The sequence below is a fragment of the Petromyzon marinus genome, chromosome 17, assembly GCF_048934315.1.
Source record: "Petromyzon marinus isolate PM22_M1 ecotype Great Lakes invasive population chromosome 17, UKy_Petmar_22M1.pri1.0, whole genome shotgun sequence".
In the NCBI taxonomy this organism is placed as follows: Eukaryota; Metazoa; Chordata; class Hyperoartia; order Petromyzontiformes; family Petromyzontidae; genus Petromyzon; species Petromyzon marinus.
In genome coordinates, this window is record NC_133683.1 from 16,308,742 (window position 1) to 16,325,692 (window position 16,951).

Genomic DNA, 16,951 nt, shown 5'->3' on the forward strand with positions numbered 1-16,951 from the left:
GTGACGCTAAGCCACTCCGTTGAGCTTTCATTTGTGGCCAGGTCGCTTCCGCCAAAAAAATAAAAGAGCTGGGTAGCTCAGTGGGCCTTACCTGGTAAAATAAAAAAAAAGATTAGTTAATTTTTTTAGCGATTTGCTCAATCTGGTCATGATGGCAGAATTGATGATGATGACGAGAACTGGATGCCCCGTTTCTCACCTCCTCGTGGCAGGAGACTGCTGGTTCCTGGCAGCCATCTCGTCGCTGACTCTCAACGAGAGGCTCCTGGGCCGCGTGGTGCCAATGCAGCAAGGATTCGGCACGCGTCACGCCTACGCCGGAATCTTCCACTTCAAAGTACTCGGCCACCTCCCTTTAGAACTCATTCCTCTAAGAAACTGCTCTTTGCGTTTCGTTCGTTGTCGCCCCCCCCCCCCCACCGACGATTTACGCGGTTGGCTACGTACGGTGGTGCAAAAAGAAGTTAAACAGACATACGTACAACTCTCTGCTACTCAAAAAGTAACCCCCCCCCCAAAAAAAAATATATAGCACAGCAGGGATCAGAAAGCCGGCTGAGCCACCACGGCTGAGAGCCTGGGGGCCAGGTCCAGGCAGCTCTGCCTCTGGTTAAACCCGGTTTTTTTTTCCTGCGGCTGATGTTGATGGAGAACAACAGTTGCAGTTTTACATTGGGCTGATTCATGAGCCAGATGATTGCGTCAGGGGTAGTGGAGTGCCGTGTCGCTACCGCGAGGATGCCTCCTCCTCCTCTTCCTTCGTGATTGTGAATCGGGACACCGAGTCTCCGTTACAAGTCGCGTGGTTCTGACCTGGGTGGTGACCGCAGTTTCCACACGACCGAAGCGGTTTTTAATTTTCCATTTGTGCATCATCATTATCATTAATTATATTATCAATCATCGTAATTCATAATTATCAATCAATCATCAAAAATCACTCATCATCAATTATCATCACTCATCATTATCACTCATCATCATTATCATCAATGATCCATCATCAAGTATTCGCATAATCTGCTGCTGCTGCTATGGTTCGTGCAATGGATCATGAGGTTCCGGGGGGTGTGGTTCAATGAGCTTCACGGTCGGAAATCACAGCCCAGGTGAATCTTCTGCGTGGTTGGGTCCTTCACGAGGAGGCTGTTGTTGTGGTGGTTGTTGTTGTGGTTGTTGTTTTTTTGCAAGTTGATTGCCTCAGCCGATTTGGCAACGACTGTACCAAACCCAAACACAGATTCAACATTTGAGAGTACTCAAAGCACCGCACACAGAGCTCATTGCGCATGCTGTTTGTACATATTAATTATATACATGAATACATTAACGTTTGCTTTAATAATTCTTTTTGTGTAATACAAATTAAAAGAAGCATAAATAGAACCATCAGGGTGGTTGTTCACATGTCGGGTACCGATCATATCATCTGACCAGCGTTAAATTGCTAAAATTCCGAATTTGGAATTCCTTGCTTGTCTCTACGATTAGCATCGTTAACCACTTCCTAAAGTTACTGGTGCACATTCGCGATGGCGTATACTTTTTTGGCACACGACTGCAAACGCGCTCAACTATCGCACGGCTATTGCTCGTTTGCCCGCGGGATACTTCCCAGAGCGAGTCGTGACATTCGAAGCGTCGTCTCAACCCAGAGCTGTCCCGGTGGCGGTAGCTACGCTGCAGCACGTGGCTACCTGTGATCCTGCGCGCTGTATGGACAGCGAGGGTTGGTGGATCACACACGGATGTTGTAACTGCTCCGTTCCCGTGGGCGTCAAGAAGGAGCCATACCATGGCTGGCCAGGAGATGGCGGTAGAACAAAGTGTGGACTAATCTCCATCTGGCCCATCTGTAATGGATACAGTGCTGCCTCCTCATAGGCCTGGGTTGGTTCATGCTCCTTAGTAAACGGCCGATAACACCTTGATATGATTATTTAGATTATTTGGCTGATATACAGTTCAACATGATAAGCCACTTCGTTGAGCTATCATTTGTGGCCAGGTCGCCTCTGAAAAAGAGGATAATAGCTCAGTGGGCTTTGCCTGTTAAGATTGTAAAAAAATAGTTTAGTTTTAGTCGTATTTGAATCGATTTGTTTACCTTTCCTATACCTTTCACTCTTATCGTGGTTTTTTTGTATTTTTTGTTGTTGTAACGTCTGACTCCGTGCCCCTACTGAACATCTGTGACAGAGAGCTTTATAGCTCATCGGATTCCCCCAGTATAAAACAGGTCCCTGCAGGGTGGGCTGGTAGGAACATTGGAATTTTGCGCAATTTTATTTTTACACCCCAACAGCACGAGATTTCACTTCGTTAAAGTATTGAAAGGGGACGGACGGACACATTAATCTATTGCAGGCTGGTACACTCAGTTTACAACTTCGTTCCTACCAGTATAAATATTCTGATATATAGAGGACCGCAGAGCACGGAGGTGGGGACTTTGGCACCGTGTCACCGCGTGGCTGCTGCCGCTGCCTTCCCTTTCGTCTGCGGTTCCTCCTCCTCCTGCTGCCGCTGCCCCTGAGTGGTCCTCTCTCGGTGTCTCTCTACGAGAGAGCGAGGAGCGAGTGCCGCGCGGCGACGCGTTCCAAGTTCACAGCATCATCGTCGTCGTTGTCGCCGTTTCAGTTCTGGCGGTACGGCGAGTGGGTGGACGTGGTGGTGGACGACAGGCTGCCCACGCTCAAGGGGAAGCTGGCGTTTGTGAGGTCGTGCGAGAGCAACGAGTTCTGGGGAGCCCTGCTGGAAAAAGCTTATGCCAAGTAAGTCACACCAGCCTGGCTCGAGAGCCGGGGGGATAGGTGCACCTCTCGTTTCTACTGCGCGCAGCCGAGCCGAGTCGAGCCGAGGCGGCCCCGGTCGTTTTTCCACCGCGCAGCGCGAGCCGTGCCACCGGAGTCGCGCGCGACGAAGGAGTTCGAGACGCGTGCGGATGACGCGGGGACCCTGCGTTTGAGCTGTGCAACGGATGCATCGTTAGCCCCGGCCCCCTGGCCCTGCGTGACCCCGAGATAGGTTCAGATGTTTTGTGAGACCACTGCAGCACGGCTTGATTCTGGAGCGTCACAGTATATGGCCGGCGAGAAAGCCACCCTGTGCGGTGAGGGCCCTGCACTGTAATAAAGTCCAACACAAATCCGGCATCTATTCAATTCCTGGCACTCGTAAACATTCCTTAATGTGACAAATCACACACAAAAAAAACTCCTGGACTGTCGGAAGCTAAACTGTCGGACCGGTGACGGTGGTGACCAATTGTGACGGAGGTGACGATGGTGACCGCGGCGACGGCGGTGACCTTTGCCGCGTGCGGTCCTCGGGGGGCAGGGTGTGCGGCTCGTACGAGGCGCTGAGGTCGGGCCGCTTCACCGAGGCGCTGGTGGACTTTACGGGAGGCGTCAAGGAGCATTACCTCCTCGGCGAGGCGCCGCCGCCCAACCTGTGGCTCTTCCTGAAGCGGGCGGAGAACGCCGGCTCCCTCATGGGGGCGGCCACCCACCCTCGCCCGCACCCCGGGAAGCCGGCGGCGCGCGGGGACGCAAGCTTCCTGGGCCCTCACTTCGCCTGGCGCCACGAGGACGATTGCTCCGGGCCGAGCCCCCGGTACGGCTGGGGCCGCGACTTCGGCGGCCTACGGCCCAGCGCCTCCTTCTCCTCCTCCTCCTCGTCGTTGTCGTGCTCCGGCGTGGGCGAGCGTGTGCCGCGCACGCGGCCGGAGCAGAAGACCCGCGATGGGCTGGTGCTGGGCCACGCGTACTCCATCACCGGCGTGGAGAGGGTGCGCGTCGCCGGCCCCCGCTCAGCACGCCGCTTGCTTGCGTGCTCAAACGCTCGCACGCTCACCTCACTCACTCGCTCTTGCGCTTGCTAACTCAATTACTCACTCATTCACCTGCTCACGCACTAACTTACTCGTTCACTCACTCACCCACTCGACCGCTCATTCACTCACTCACTTTTAATGTCTTGGGAAGACTGACATATTTCTCAGGTCATTGGCGTGAAACCTAAAAAAAAAATAGGCCAATCCGGGGGAAAACAGCTCAGAATTCATATGTATTTTTCGTAACCAGGCGTGAACTCAAGAGAGCAGGTTAGAGTCGCATTTGAAAAAGTAGCCTGGGGCATCAGTCTGCCGGAAGGCGGCGATGATTGCTGCTGTGCGTGCAATCCCGACTGAGTAATCCATTGCGGTGTCATTTTAGAACGTGGCAAATTTGGGCCCTGACGGTGTGCACACGATGGCACTACCCTTGCGCATGACGTCACGGGGGCTCTTCAACGTCCGCCGTGAAGCAGACGGCGCGCAGCGTTTCTCCGGGTTTTACACCGCCGCGGTGTTAACCAGGGCGGCCGCCGCACTCGAACCGCGAACCTCCGCAACGTGCGGCGAACGCGCCCACGCCCGCCGGGCCGCGTCGCCGCCCGCCCAGGTGGCAGCAAGCGAGGGACACCAACTCTGCCGCATGCTTTAAGACGAGGCGTCGATGTACGTTTGTTGTCCACCAGGTGAAGGTGGACGGCGAGGTGGTGGAACTGGTGAGGTTGAGGAACCCGTGGGGCAAGGTGGAGTGGAACGGCGCGTGGAGCGACAGGCATGGACCCACGGACCAAATGCTTCGCTCGCGTTTCCCTCGGGCAGCAAACTTAGCAGCTCCAAATAACCAATACCAATACCCCCGACATTCGTTGCTAAGTGCCGGTGATGTCACCGCAGTGCTTGTGCCAGGCTAGGTGCACTTTGAGGCCACGTGAAGTGTTGAAGGGTCGCTGACAGGAGGTCACGGGACAGACCCAGGTGCAGTGGGTTGGCCGACTGAGATGACTGGCAGATGCACACACAATTTTAAAACGCACATACAATATAACACACACAGATACACAATAACAGGCACACACACACACAGTCACCACCGGTATTGGTCGGCTGCATACGGTGCAAAAGAATATAATTTTGGTCTCTATAGGCTCTTGCCTAGTTACGAATAAAGGCCCTGTACGCAAGTAAGTTCGTTCAGGAGATCAATAATGGCTGTGATCATTTAGTCGGATCTTAAGAAGCTTCGATTTATCAGAGGGGACACGCTGACAGAATGATCGCCGTGCTGCCAAACACGTGAAATCTCTACGCATACCCTTGTGTTTCAGCGACGCACCCGTAAGATGGGTTTGTTCGTCGACGGGACCGTGAGGGACGGTGCCGGCTTGGGGAGGCCTTCATCCGGCAGTGGATAGATCGTGGCTGATGATACTCATGTCCGACACAGAAGGGAGACACCTGTCATGTGTAGGGCAACGTCTTGATGCTCATGTCCGACACCGCAGGGAGACACCTGTCATGTGTACGGCAACATCTTCTCCCACACAGCTCACCGGTGTGGAAATGTGTTGACTGCGACGCCAAGAGGAAGCTGCAGGTGAAATTGGAAGACGGCGAATTTTGGTGAGACATTTTCCCCCCTCCCCCCATACAAAGACAAAGATGCCCCGTATAGCTTTAACAGACTGCAGGGGCAAGTGCTGTGAGCGAGCACCTTTGAAGGCCGGCACGGCACACGAGGGGGTCGGTGGCCAGCACCACGCCCGGACGCCTTTGTTTCCCCAGTGGCGACGTTTACGCACCGCACCAGGGACGGATTTTAGCCGAGTCCGCCTCGGGATTCAGATAAATCGTCACTGGTGATGGCCGTGAGCGAGAATATAACTCAGGTTGCCGGGCTCCTAGCTCAGCGAGCTAACCGCTGCACCACCGCTCCCCACCTACACACAAACACCGCCACACCAACACGCATACTGTGTGCGTAATGAAGCTCCCTGTGCACACACACCCACACCCACGTGGGTGTATTTATGTTAGCGAGCGGCACCTATGAAGGCCGGCAGGGCACACGTGAGGGTGGGTTTCCCATTACTGGGGTCTCAGATCCTCCACCGGCGTCCGTGGTGCAGCGGGGTCAGCACACGGTGGACTTGTGATCCAGCGCTTGCCGGCTCGATCTCCTGTCGCGGTGGTTGAAAAACAACGTGGGCAAGTTTATTAAACCCCCCCCCCCCACGCCTCCCGGCTTCTGTGCACCCCGCAGTATGCATGGGTCACTCCACAATTAGTCGATCGGCGGCAGGTGGTGTGTGGTGGTTGGGTAAAGTGTGGTAGCTACTCTGACCGTTCAGCAGTCATCCGGTGCAGCCGGCGTGGAAGAGTAGGCGACGAAAACAACAAAAGCAACAACAACAACCCGTCTCGGGATTCTGCTCCTGGTAGGAGATTTCCCAGCAGCGGATGGCACTGAGCGAGCAATTGCAGGGCTGCGCCTTTACCCTTCCCAAAGGATGTCCTTGGAGGACTTCAGGAGACACTTCAAGAGGCTGGACGTGTGCCACCTGACGCCAGACGACGTGCAGAACGGCCCTCGCAAGACCTGGACCGTCACTATGTACCAGGGCAGCTGGCAGGCTGGCCACTCTGCCGGGGGCACCTGCAAAGGTGGGTCCACGCGGGCCAACCACTCAACACAAGCCCTGTGCGTACCCGTGTGTGTCTGTACCTGTGTGTGTGTCTGGAGTGATAGTGTAGTGGTTAGCGCGCTGCGCTATGAACCTGGCGACCCGGGTTCGATTCCCGCTCACGGCCAACACCAGTAACGATTATCTGAACCGGTCCCGGGCCTCCCCTAGGTCGACTCAGCCTCAAATGAGTACCTGGTGCGGTGTGTAAACATTGCCACTAGGGAGACAAAGGCGGTCGGGCGTGGTGCTGGCCACCCACCCCCTCGTGTACCGTTCCAGCCTTCATAGGTGCTCGCTAACAGCACTTGCCCCTACAGTCTGTTAAGGCTATATGGGGGATCTTTGTCTTTATCTTTGTGTGTCTGTACCTGTAGTGGGGAGCGATAGTGTAGCGGTTAGCGCGCTGCACTATGAACCTGGCGACCCGGGTTCAATGCCCGCTCACGGCCAACAGCAGTGACGATTATCTGAACCGGTCCCGGGCCTCCCCTAGGTCGACTCAGCCTCAAATGAGTACCTGGTGCGGTGTGTAAACATTGCCACTAGGTAGACAAAGGCGGTCGGGCGTGGTGCTGGCCACCCACCCCCTCGTGTACCGTTCCGGCCTTCATAGGTGCTCGCTAACAGCACTTGCCCCGACAGTCTGTTCAGGCTATATGGGGGATCTTTGTACCTGTGTGTGGGGAGCGGTAGTGTAGCAGTTAGCGCTACGCTGTGCTACGTTGCGCCACGAACCTGGCGACCCGGGTTCGATTCCCAACTCACGGCAAACACCAGTGACGATAATCTGAAACCGGTCTTCAGCCTCAAAAGGATGACAAAGGTGGCCGGGCGTGGCGGACACATCTCTGAAGCGACAATGCATAACCCCCCCCTACCCCCGTAAGCCCACAGCTGGATGCCAGCTGTGTGACCGTACTTCACCATGCTGGTCAGTGCGGGTTGGTGTGGCGGTGGGGGGAGGCGAGGGGAACCTTCCATACATTTCCCGTCGAATGTCACCGGCCGGCTTCCTTTCCCCAAGCGCTCCCCGTGTCTTATTCCCCCCCCCCTCTCTCTCGCCCCCCCCACCCCGTCTCCATCGCAGAGACGTTCTGGAAGAACCCCCAGTACCTGCTGGATCTTCACGAGGCGGACGCGGAGCAGGAGGAGGGCGATGGCGGCGACGGTTGCGGTGGCTGCGGTGGCGGTGGCTGCGGTGGTGGCGGCGGCGGTGGCGGTGGCTGCGGTTGCGGTGGCGGAGAGTCCGCGCTCTGCAGCCTCATCGTGTCGCTCATGCAGAAGCCGCGCGACGCTCAGCGCAACCGCGCGCCCTGGTTCTCCATCGGCTTCGCCATCTACAAGGTTGTTGTTGGTTTTGCGTTCTTCAAATCGCGCGCTCGTTAGCCCACGGCCAAGCCTCGCTCCCCTCGAGACTGCCCGTGGGGAGCGGTGATTCTACCTCCGGGTGCTGTAATTTGCAGGCGACACGAGCGGCCAGTTACTTAAGAGTGCTAAAGGAAGGTTGATGTGGTGGTTTTACCCATTAGAAAACGCGTTTTAACCGCTTATCTGAAATTTGATACACGAATGATGTTTTGGAAACTTAAAAATATATATATAATAAAGATCTGGCGGTTCACCAGCATTGGCTGAAGGGAGCCCGACTTTGCTGATGAGACACTGAATGTTGAAACCGATCGAGCTGATAAGATACACTCCCAGAAGTCCGTGTGGCCATTGGGTTGTCTAACAATAACTTTTGATTATTTATGGTGGAGGAACGAATGACGGGAGAGGGGGCGGATTGTCTGCAAATTGACTGTGTTGATGTTGTTATTGATGATGATGTTGTTGTTGTTGTGCCGCAGGTTCCTGCCGCGGTACGTTGGTAACACGGAGCACGCACACACACACACGCACACACACACGCGCACACACACGCACACGCGCACACCACACATGCTCACACGGCAGCTTGGGTCGACGGGCAGAAGGGGCGACTCTGCCCACACGCCGTTCACCCCCCTCTCGCACAACGAGGCTCCGACACGGCGCACGACTCCACGTCCGCAGGAAGGCGTTCGCCCAGGCTGCGGGGAATCCACGACCTTCATCACACCTTCGCAAACACGCACCGCTACACACGAGCTCCAATTTATAGGTCGCGAGAACGGCGTCGTCGTCGTCGTCGTCGTCGGTCCGACCGGCGCGACTTACAACCCCGCCGTCACTTCGCCACTGGATGAAGGCCTCCCCCCCAAACTGCGTCCGTCATATGTGGCGGCGGGGTTTGTTTGACCATACTTCACCGCACCGGTCGGTGCCGCCGTGTCGCAGGCGTGCGGGCGGCGTCTGTCCCGGGAGGAGCTGCGTGCCGCTGCGCCCGTGGCGCTGCGCGAGCGCTTCGAGGCGCTGCGCGAGGTGAGCCAGCGCCTGCTGCTGCCCCCGGGCCGCTACGTCGTCATCCCCTGCTCGCTGCAGCCTGGCGAGGCGGCCGACTTCTTGCTGCGCGTCTTCTGCTGCAGCTGCGACAGCAGCGAGTACGACGCCACGCGGTCGCTTCTTCTTCTTCTTCTTCCGCTGCCACCCCCAACCCCCCCCCCATGCTGCCCTACCCATGCCCCCCGTCCCCCCCTGCTGCCCTACCCATGCCCCCCGTCCCCCCATGCTGCCCTTCCCATGCCCCCCGTCCCCCCATGCTGCCCTTCCCATGCCCCCCGTCCCCCCATGCTGCCCTACCCACGCTGCCCCCTCACCCCCCCCCCCAAGTGTATCCCGGTTGTGCTCTCGGCATCATGTCACGAGACGTAGTAAAGTCAATTTGGAATGCTCGAGCGAAACTCAGCGATGCAGAATGACCCACGGAAGCAAACATCACAGAGCTACCACGCGACGCGTCTCGCAGTGTGGCTCTCTCTTTCGAAGTGAATTAATTACGATGGGAGGAAAAAAAAACGTCGATATTTGAGCTGTTGTTTTTATATTCCGCGTGTGACCATAGCGATTTATTTTTAGTATTTCTCCGGCGACCCCATGTCAATTGCAGCCACCGCGTGCGTTGCTTTTCAGGTTAACCGATGAGCTGCAAGAATGCGGAGCCCCGCAAGAGGTGGGCCACCACTTTTGTAAACGTGTTCTAATATCCTAATGGAATGTCGCATACATATACACAGTAATGTCATCGTGCTTTTGGCCTACCTAATTTCATGCCCGAGCTGCGGTTAATAATTAATCAAACACTGGCCCATGTGAGTGGGCGAGCAAGCTTTAATGGTTTAATTCGTATGAACGTCCTGCATATATGCTTGTGCCGAAGAGAATTTTAAGATGAACACGGTACTTTGATGGCAAACTTATATTCATTATTTTACAGTTCAACGGAATCTATTGTTGTACTGTACTGTGATGTACATGCTGCCCGGCTTCACCAACCCACAGGGACCACCCGGGACGAAACACCCACAAAAAATATCCTCCATGGATCGGCATTAGGAGGAACCTCATCCAGCAGTGGATTACCGCAAGGGCCGTACCGTGTACAAGGATAGTGGGTGCCACGGTAGCTGCGAGATGTTAACTCCCTCGCTTGGTATGCAGGTGGTCGTCGGTTCTACCCCGACCCTGACGCCTGCTGCTGTATATTTGGAGTTTGCCTGTCTCTCTCTCTCTGCCCGTGGTCGCGCGGATTTTCCCCCGGGTCCTCCGTTTATTTTCCCCTCGACGTTTAGAAACGAGCCTTTAGAGTATTTGGCTGCTCTAAATTCCCACGTGACAAAAGCCACTTTCGTTGAGCTGTCATTTGTGGCCAGGTAGCTTCTGAAAAAAAGAGCTGCATAGCTCAGCGGGCCTTACCTGGTAAAATAAAAAGAGCCTCGTTTAGTTTTTTTTTAATGCGATTGCTCAACGTGACGTTACCCTCCACCACTGCTGCTTTGGGTCCTGGACGACTTCCGTCCAGCAGTGATGTTGACCAAACGACTCTGCAGTAGTATACGTACGTATGGAAAAACTCATTTCTTTAGAACTGCTGATTTTTGTGTTTAGTTTGTTGACCTTCCCCGAACAACTCCGATTAGCGCAGTTGGCTACGTACGGTGTGAAAGAAGTTCAACGTACACACGTACGTATAAGTTGGAGACAGTGCACTTGTGAACACGTTTTTGACGGATGAAGTTCATCACGATTTTGTGATGGGCTCTTGTTGTTGTGGTTGTTGTTGTGGTTATTGTGGTGGTGGTTGTTGTGGTTGTTGTTGTGGTTATTGTGGTGGTGGTTCTGGTTGCTGTTGTGGTTGTTGTTGTGGTTGTTGTTGTGGTTATTCTGGTGGTGGTTGTGGTTGCTGTTGTGGTTGTTGTTGTGGTTATTGTGGTGGTGGTTGTGGTTGCTGTTGTGGTTATTGTGGTGGTGGTGGTTCTGGTTGCTGTTGTGGTTGTTGTTGTGGTTGGAACGCAGCCGGTTCTGCGGCATGAACAGCACGAGAGGCATCTCCTGCGGACCATGTGGAGCGAGCTGTTCCAGCAGCACGCGAGCACGGTCAGCCTCGCCACCACCACCACCAACACACGACACAACCCTCACCACCGCCAAGAACACAACCCCACGACACAACCCTCACCACCACCACCCCCACGGCAAAACCCTCACCACCAACACACGACACAACCCTCACCAACACACGACACAACCCTCACCACCAACACACGACACAACCCTCACCACCGCCAAGAACACAACCCCACGACACAACCCTCACCACCACCACCACCACCCCCACGGCAAAACCCTCACCACCAACACACGACACAACCCTCACCACCACCACCACCAACACACGACACAACCCTCACCACCAACACACGACACAACCCTCACCACCGCCAAGAACACAAACCCACGACACAACCCTCACCACCACCACCCACACACGACACAACCCTCACCACCACCCACACACAACCCTCACCACCACCACCCACACACGACACAACCCTCACCACCACCATCAACACACGACACAACCCTCACTATCATCAACACCCCCACGGCACAACCCTCACCACTACCACCACCAACACACGGCACAACCCTCACCACCACCACCACCAACACACGACACAACCCTCACCACCACCACACGACACAACCCTCACCACCACCACCACCAACACACGACACAACCCTCACCACCGCCAAGAACACAAACCCACGACACAACCCTCACCACTACCACCACCAACACACAACACAACCCTCACCACCACCACCCACACACGACACAACCCTCACCACCACCACCCACACACGACACAACCCTCACCACCACCACCACCCACACACGCCACAACCCCCGTCGTCGCAGGAGCCACCTCTCGCTTGGTTGTGCCCTCCAAGTCGCGTGGCGACCGCCCGATGTATTCACAGGGCTGCTCGCATTCCCGACCCCGTGCGTTGTGCCTCGTCTAGGACCAGTCGATTGGACCCGCCGAACTGCAGGCCGTATTGTCCAAGGCCGCTTCGAAATGTAACGTTGCAATCCCATCATCCACCATCTCTCGCTCGCTCGCACGCACGCACACACGCACGGCGTTCGTTTTGTTTCATTTTAAAAAAGCTTTGTGCGTCGTCTCGCATCGGTCGCACGTTCTCAAAAGCTGTTAACCGATAATTAAATGGTCGCACCTCCTACAGACCCCGCCACCATATCGCAGAGCTTCAGCTCCGGAACCTGTCAAAAAATCATCATCCTCCTGAATGTATCCTTTTATAACCAAGACTGGAGGGCGAGGGGGCGGGGGCGGTGGATTAAATTGTCGTGCAGTAAATGTTAAGCGATCGCAGCCCATGACAGCTGCACAGCATGTTCTTGGCAAAAAGTTATTAAAGCTTTAGAGTTGAATTCTTCAACAACATACGCTCTTCTAAGGCTATATATATAGAAACTGCATGTGGGACACTCGATTCACTTACACACTCACCTCACCCCGCACACCCATTCACTCACTCACCCACACACTCTCACAGTCTCGCCCTCACTAACCCATTCACTCGCCCACTCACCCTCACACCTACCCAGTCTCCCACTCACTCACCCACTCACTCTCACACCTACCCAGTCTCCCACTCACTCTCACACCTACACAGTCTCTCACTCACTCACCCACTCACTCTCACACTTACCCAGTATCCCACTCACTCACCCACTCACTCTCACACCTACACAGTCTCCCACTCACTCACCCACTCACTCTCACACTTACCCAGTATCCCACTCACTCACCCACTCACTCTCACACCTACCCAGTATCCCACTCACCCATTCACTCTCACACCTACCCAGTCTCCCACTCTCACACCTACACAGTCTCCCACTCACTCACCCACTCACTCTCACACCTACCCAGTCTCCCACTCACTCACCCACTCACTCTCACACCTACCCAGTCTCCCAATCACTCACTCACCCATTCACTCACACACCTAACCAGACTCCCACTCACTCACCCACTCACTCACACACCTACCCAGTCTCCCACTCACTCTCACATCTACACAGTCTCCCACTCACTCACCCATTCACTCACACACCTACCCAGTCTCCCACTCACTCACCCACTCACTCTCAAACCTACCCAGTATCCCACTCACTCACTCACTCACCCATTCACTCACACACCTAACCAGTCTCCCACTCACTCACCCACTCACTCACACACCTACCCAGTCTCCCACTCACTCTCACACCTACACAGTCTCCCACTCACTCCCCCACTCACTCTCACACCTACCCAGTCTCCCAATCACTCTTACACCTACCCAGTCTCCCACTCACTCACCCACTCACACACCTACCCAGTCTCCCACTCACTCTCACACCTACACAGTCTCCCACTCACTCACCCACTCACTCACCTACCCAGTCTCCCAATCACTCGCTCAATCTCCCCACGCACTCAGGACGGGAGAGGGAAGCTGAAGAGGCGCAAAGGAAGTGGTCCTGCCCCAGCGACACGGTCACACCGTGTTGGTCACACCAACTCGGTCACACCGAGTTGGTGTGACCGTGTTGGTCACACCAACTCGGTCATACCAACACGGTCACCCTGTGTTGGTCACACCAACACGGTCACATCGCACGAATGTGGTGAGACGCGGACGTGGAGGCCATCGGTCCCACGGCTCGCTGCAGCGGCTGTGCACAGTGCACGACCTCGCCCTGGGCTACAGACCGAGCCACAGCAAATCGTGTGTCATGGTCTATGCACTTCTGGCTATAGCACCACATACCGATTAGCTTTCCCGCACCTCCCATTAGCGCCGTTGGCTACGTGCGGTGCGCGAAAGAAGTTCAACGTTCATTCGTGCAGCACTGGATAAACGTAATGACTGTGGTGGCAGGACACGACAAGGAGTAGATCATATTCCCTTGGGTGAATTTCCATCGCGAAATAACGTGAACAGTCGCCCCCCCCCCCCCCTTAAACCTTAATCCTTGCTCCTACTTTGTGTGTGTGTGTTTCTTAGCTTGCGATTGACATCTATCCACGGCAGACGAGCAGTTTTTTTGTTTCGTTTTAAGATCTGAAATTAGTTTTTAAAATTATTTGTTATCAACTAAATATGCGGCGTGTTCACAGCCATTGAACGCGCGCGAGCGTGTGAGGGCGTGTGATAATTACAAGCGGTCGTTTCAGCTCTTTTCAATTAAAAATGCATTACAATGCTCCGCTTTTGTCATCGCCGCGATGCCAGATGAAAATGGATTATGATGATGCTTAAGAATCTTTTTCACTGAGCTTTCGTACGTCCAGAAAAGCGTCTCAAGCAAACTTGCATCAAGGGAGTTTGAAATTCTCTCCCACAAGTTCACCGAAATCCACGTGAGTACTCAATGTCATCGCAATGGTGCGGGGAAGTTTCTTAAATACCCCCCCCCCAGACCCCTCAACCACTCCCCCCCCTTCATCAATTGCCACCAACCCAGTAGCGCTGTAACGAACGAGGGGGGCAGGCAGGGGGTGCCTTGCCCCCCCCCCCCCCCCCACTCACCAACTGCCACCAACCCAGTAGCGCTGTAACGAACGTGGGGGGCAGGCAGGGGGTGCCTTGCCCCCCCCTCCCCCCCGGTGGCCAAGGCTAACGAGTTGGGGGCCCCCCATTGACAACCACCATGAGAGATGTTTTCAACAACGGTGCAAAAAGAACAAAACACCGACGTGACGATGCGATGAGGCAAAGAGGAGCCACGATATAGAAAATGGCCTCGAGGTGCGACCGTACGAGGCAAAAATCAAATATTGGGGGGGCCCCACCTGACCGATTGTCGCACTCCCCTGAGCTGATAGTCGTCACTAGACCACTGCAGCACCCCCCCCTCACCACCACCACCACCAATCACCTTGGTCCACCCAACATTACTAAACGGGGGTGCAGCAGCGGCCGTTTGGCGATCGGCTTGTCGTGTGCGGTGGGGTTAGGCCCAAACACCGCCGTCGAGCTCGCTTCAGTGGAAGCCCTTCGGCCAGCTGGTCGCGTGACCCGGCAATTGCAGGGCTGCGACTTTACCCTTACGCCAATGTACGTACGCGCGTGTGTTGAACTTCTTTCGCGCCGTACATAGCCAACAGTGCAACATGGGAGATGCGGGGTGGGGCGGGGGGAAGGACGACAACAACAATAACAAAAAGCGCTGCGTTCATGGTCGTCCCGTGTACTTGTACCCACCTTCGACACCGCGACATTGTCCAACGCTCGCTCCGTTTTTGCGCTCCGTTTCAGGATCTCTACCGTAGATTTCGCCTCCACGGCAACGCGGCGGCGTCTCTGCAATCCGTGCACCGGGGCCTCTACAAAGCGGGTACGCGGAGTGAAGCATCGCACACAGAGGACAAAGATCCCCTCCCCGTTTAGCCTTCACAGACTGTAGGAGCAAGCGGTGCCAAAAGAATGGTGGCCAAAAGAATGGTGGACAGCACGCACGCCCGGCTACCTGTCTCCCTCGTGGCGATGTTCACACCCCCCTCCCCCCCCCCCCCGCTGCTTTGAGTGCCATGCCGGCCTTCACAGATGCAACTCGCTAACAGCACTTGCCACGACGGTCTGTTCAAAGTCTATCACGGCGGTGGGGGGGGGGGGGGGGGGCATCTTTGTCTTTGCGCATTTTGCCAGGGCTCCCGGTGTCTGGGGACCTGGAGAAGCATACCCTGCTCAGGTACCTTGGCGGCAAGAGGAGAATCGACTTCGAGGATTTCCTCTGCTGCCTGCTGCACATCGACGCGCTGTCAGGTGCGGCGCGGTCGGTGGAGCCGGTCGACGTTAACGTTAAGAAATGATGCTCTGCAGCGATTGAATTCCGGGGTGTTGCAGCGGTTTGGCTCGGACATCCAAGGCTGCGTACGCCCGATTGTGGGCTGCGTCAGCAACCACGTTTCGCCGTCGCCGCGCCGTTCGTACCGCGGCCCGACGTGAGGACCGCGCGCGCCTGTATCGGAGATCTGCGCCGCGTAGCAGACATCTCTGCCGCCCCGCAGGGCGCGCGTGGAATAGTGGAGCCCAACAGCTCATTGGGCCCTTCCCCCGCCGAAATAAAAACAAATCTGTCCGCCCTTATCTCGTCTGGGCGTGAGGTTAAGTTAAAACGTGGATGTCGATACTGAGATGACCGAGGATCGCGATGCTGCTGCTGCTGCTGCTGCTGCCGTGCGTGTGATGCCGCAATTTCGTCTCTTCTTTCAGGAACGGTGAAGGCCATCCTCCAACGGCCGGATATACAGCCTGAACAGAAGGAGGTACCTGGCATTCCCCACCCCCTCACTGAAACATGTAAACTACGTGGGACTTTTGCCAAAGCGCTCGATGAGATGTTATAGCCAGAATGTTCGACTCGGTGCTTCGCTCAGCTGTGTCATCAGCTAAACGAAGAGCGTCCTGTGTGTGTCGCTTCATGCAAAGACAAGGATCCACCCTGTAGCCTTAACAGACTGTTGGGGCAAGTGCTTTTAGCGAGCACCTATGAAGGCCGGTACGGCGCACGAGGGGGTGGGTGGCCAGCATCATGTCCGGCTACCTTTGTCTCCCCAGTGGCGATGTATACACACCATGCCAGGTACTCATTTGAGGACAAGTCGACCATGGGGAGGCCCAGGACCGGCTCAAATAATCGTCACTGGTGATGGCATTGAGCGGGAATCGAACCCGGGTGGCCGGGTTTGTAGCGCAGCGTGCTAACCGCTACACGACCGCTCAGCTGTACTCACACACATCAAGCAAAGGCCCGCAGTTTATATATTCTTTAGCGTGAATAATAATGAGAAAAATAATAAAAGGGGATCAGCTCGTGTGTTGGTGCCAAGTGGCTTATCGCAAATTGCAGGATCGTGAGAGATGAGCGATGGCAGCGTTTTAGGGGAGGCCTTCATCCAGCAGTGCATCGATCACGGCCGACGATGACAAG

The 16,951-nt window shown here is 55.4% G+C and overlaps 1 protein-coding gene across 1 annotated transcript in view; it reads left to right on the forward strand.

The window, feature by feature from the left end:
- LOC116943125 (calpain-9-like) overlaps positions 1 to 16,951 on the forward strand; it is a 20,243-nt gene continuing 3,292 nt past the window's right edge. Inside the window, exons 1-16 of the mRNA XM_076067750.1 lie at positions 1 to 394; positions 2,566 to 2,774; positions 3,340 to 3,790; positions 4,522 to 4,744; positions 6,236 to 6,496; positions 7,607 to 7,863; positions 8,370 to 8,381; positions 8,800 to 9,041; positions 9,571 to 9,610; positions 10,954 to 11,034; positions 11,965 to 12,022; positions 12,190 to 12,254; positions 14,310 to 14,378; positions 15,277 to 15,355; positions 15,667 to 15,783; positions 16,234 to 16,286. Of these exons, the coding sequence (XP_075923865.1) occupies positions 149 to 394; positions 2,566 to 2,774; positions 3,340 to 3,790; positions 4,522 to 4,744; positions 6,236 to 6,496; positions 7,607 to 7,863; positions 8,370 to 8,381; positions 8,800 to 9,041; positions 9,571 to 9,610; positions 10,954 to 11,034; positions 11,965 to 12,022; positions 12,190 to 12,254; positions 14,310 to 14,378; positions 15,277 to 15,355; positions 15,667 to 15,783; positions 16,234 to 16,286 (2,463 nt within the window). The 5' untranslated portion in view covers positions 1 to 148. The remainder of the gene's footprint in view (positions 395 to 2,565; positions 2,775 to 3,339; positions 3,791 to 4,521; positions 4,745 to 6,235; positions 6,497 to 7,606; positions 7,864 to 8,369; positions 8,382 to 8,799; positions 9,042 to 9,570; positions 9,611 to 10,953; positions 11,035 to 11,964; positions 12,023 to 12,189; positions 12,255 to 14,309; positions 14,379 to 15,276; positions 15,356 to 15,666; positions 15,784 to 16,233; positions 16,287 to 16,951) is intronic.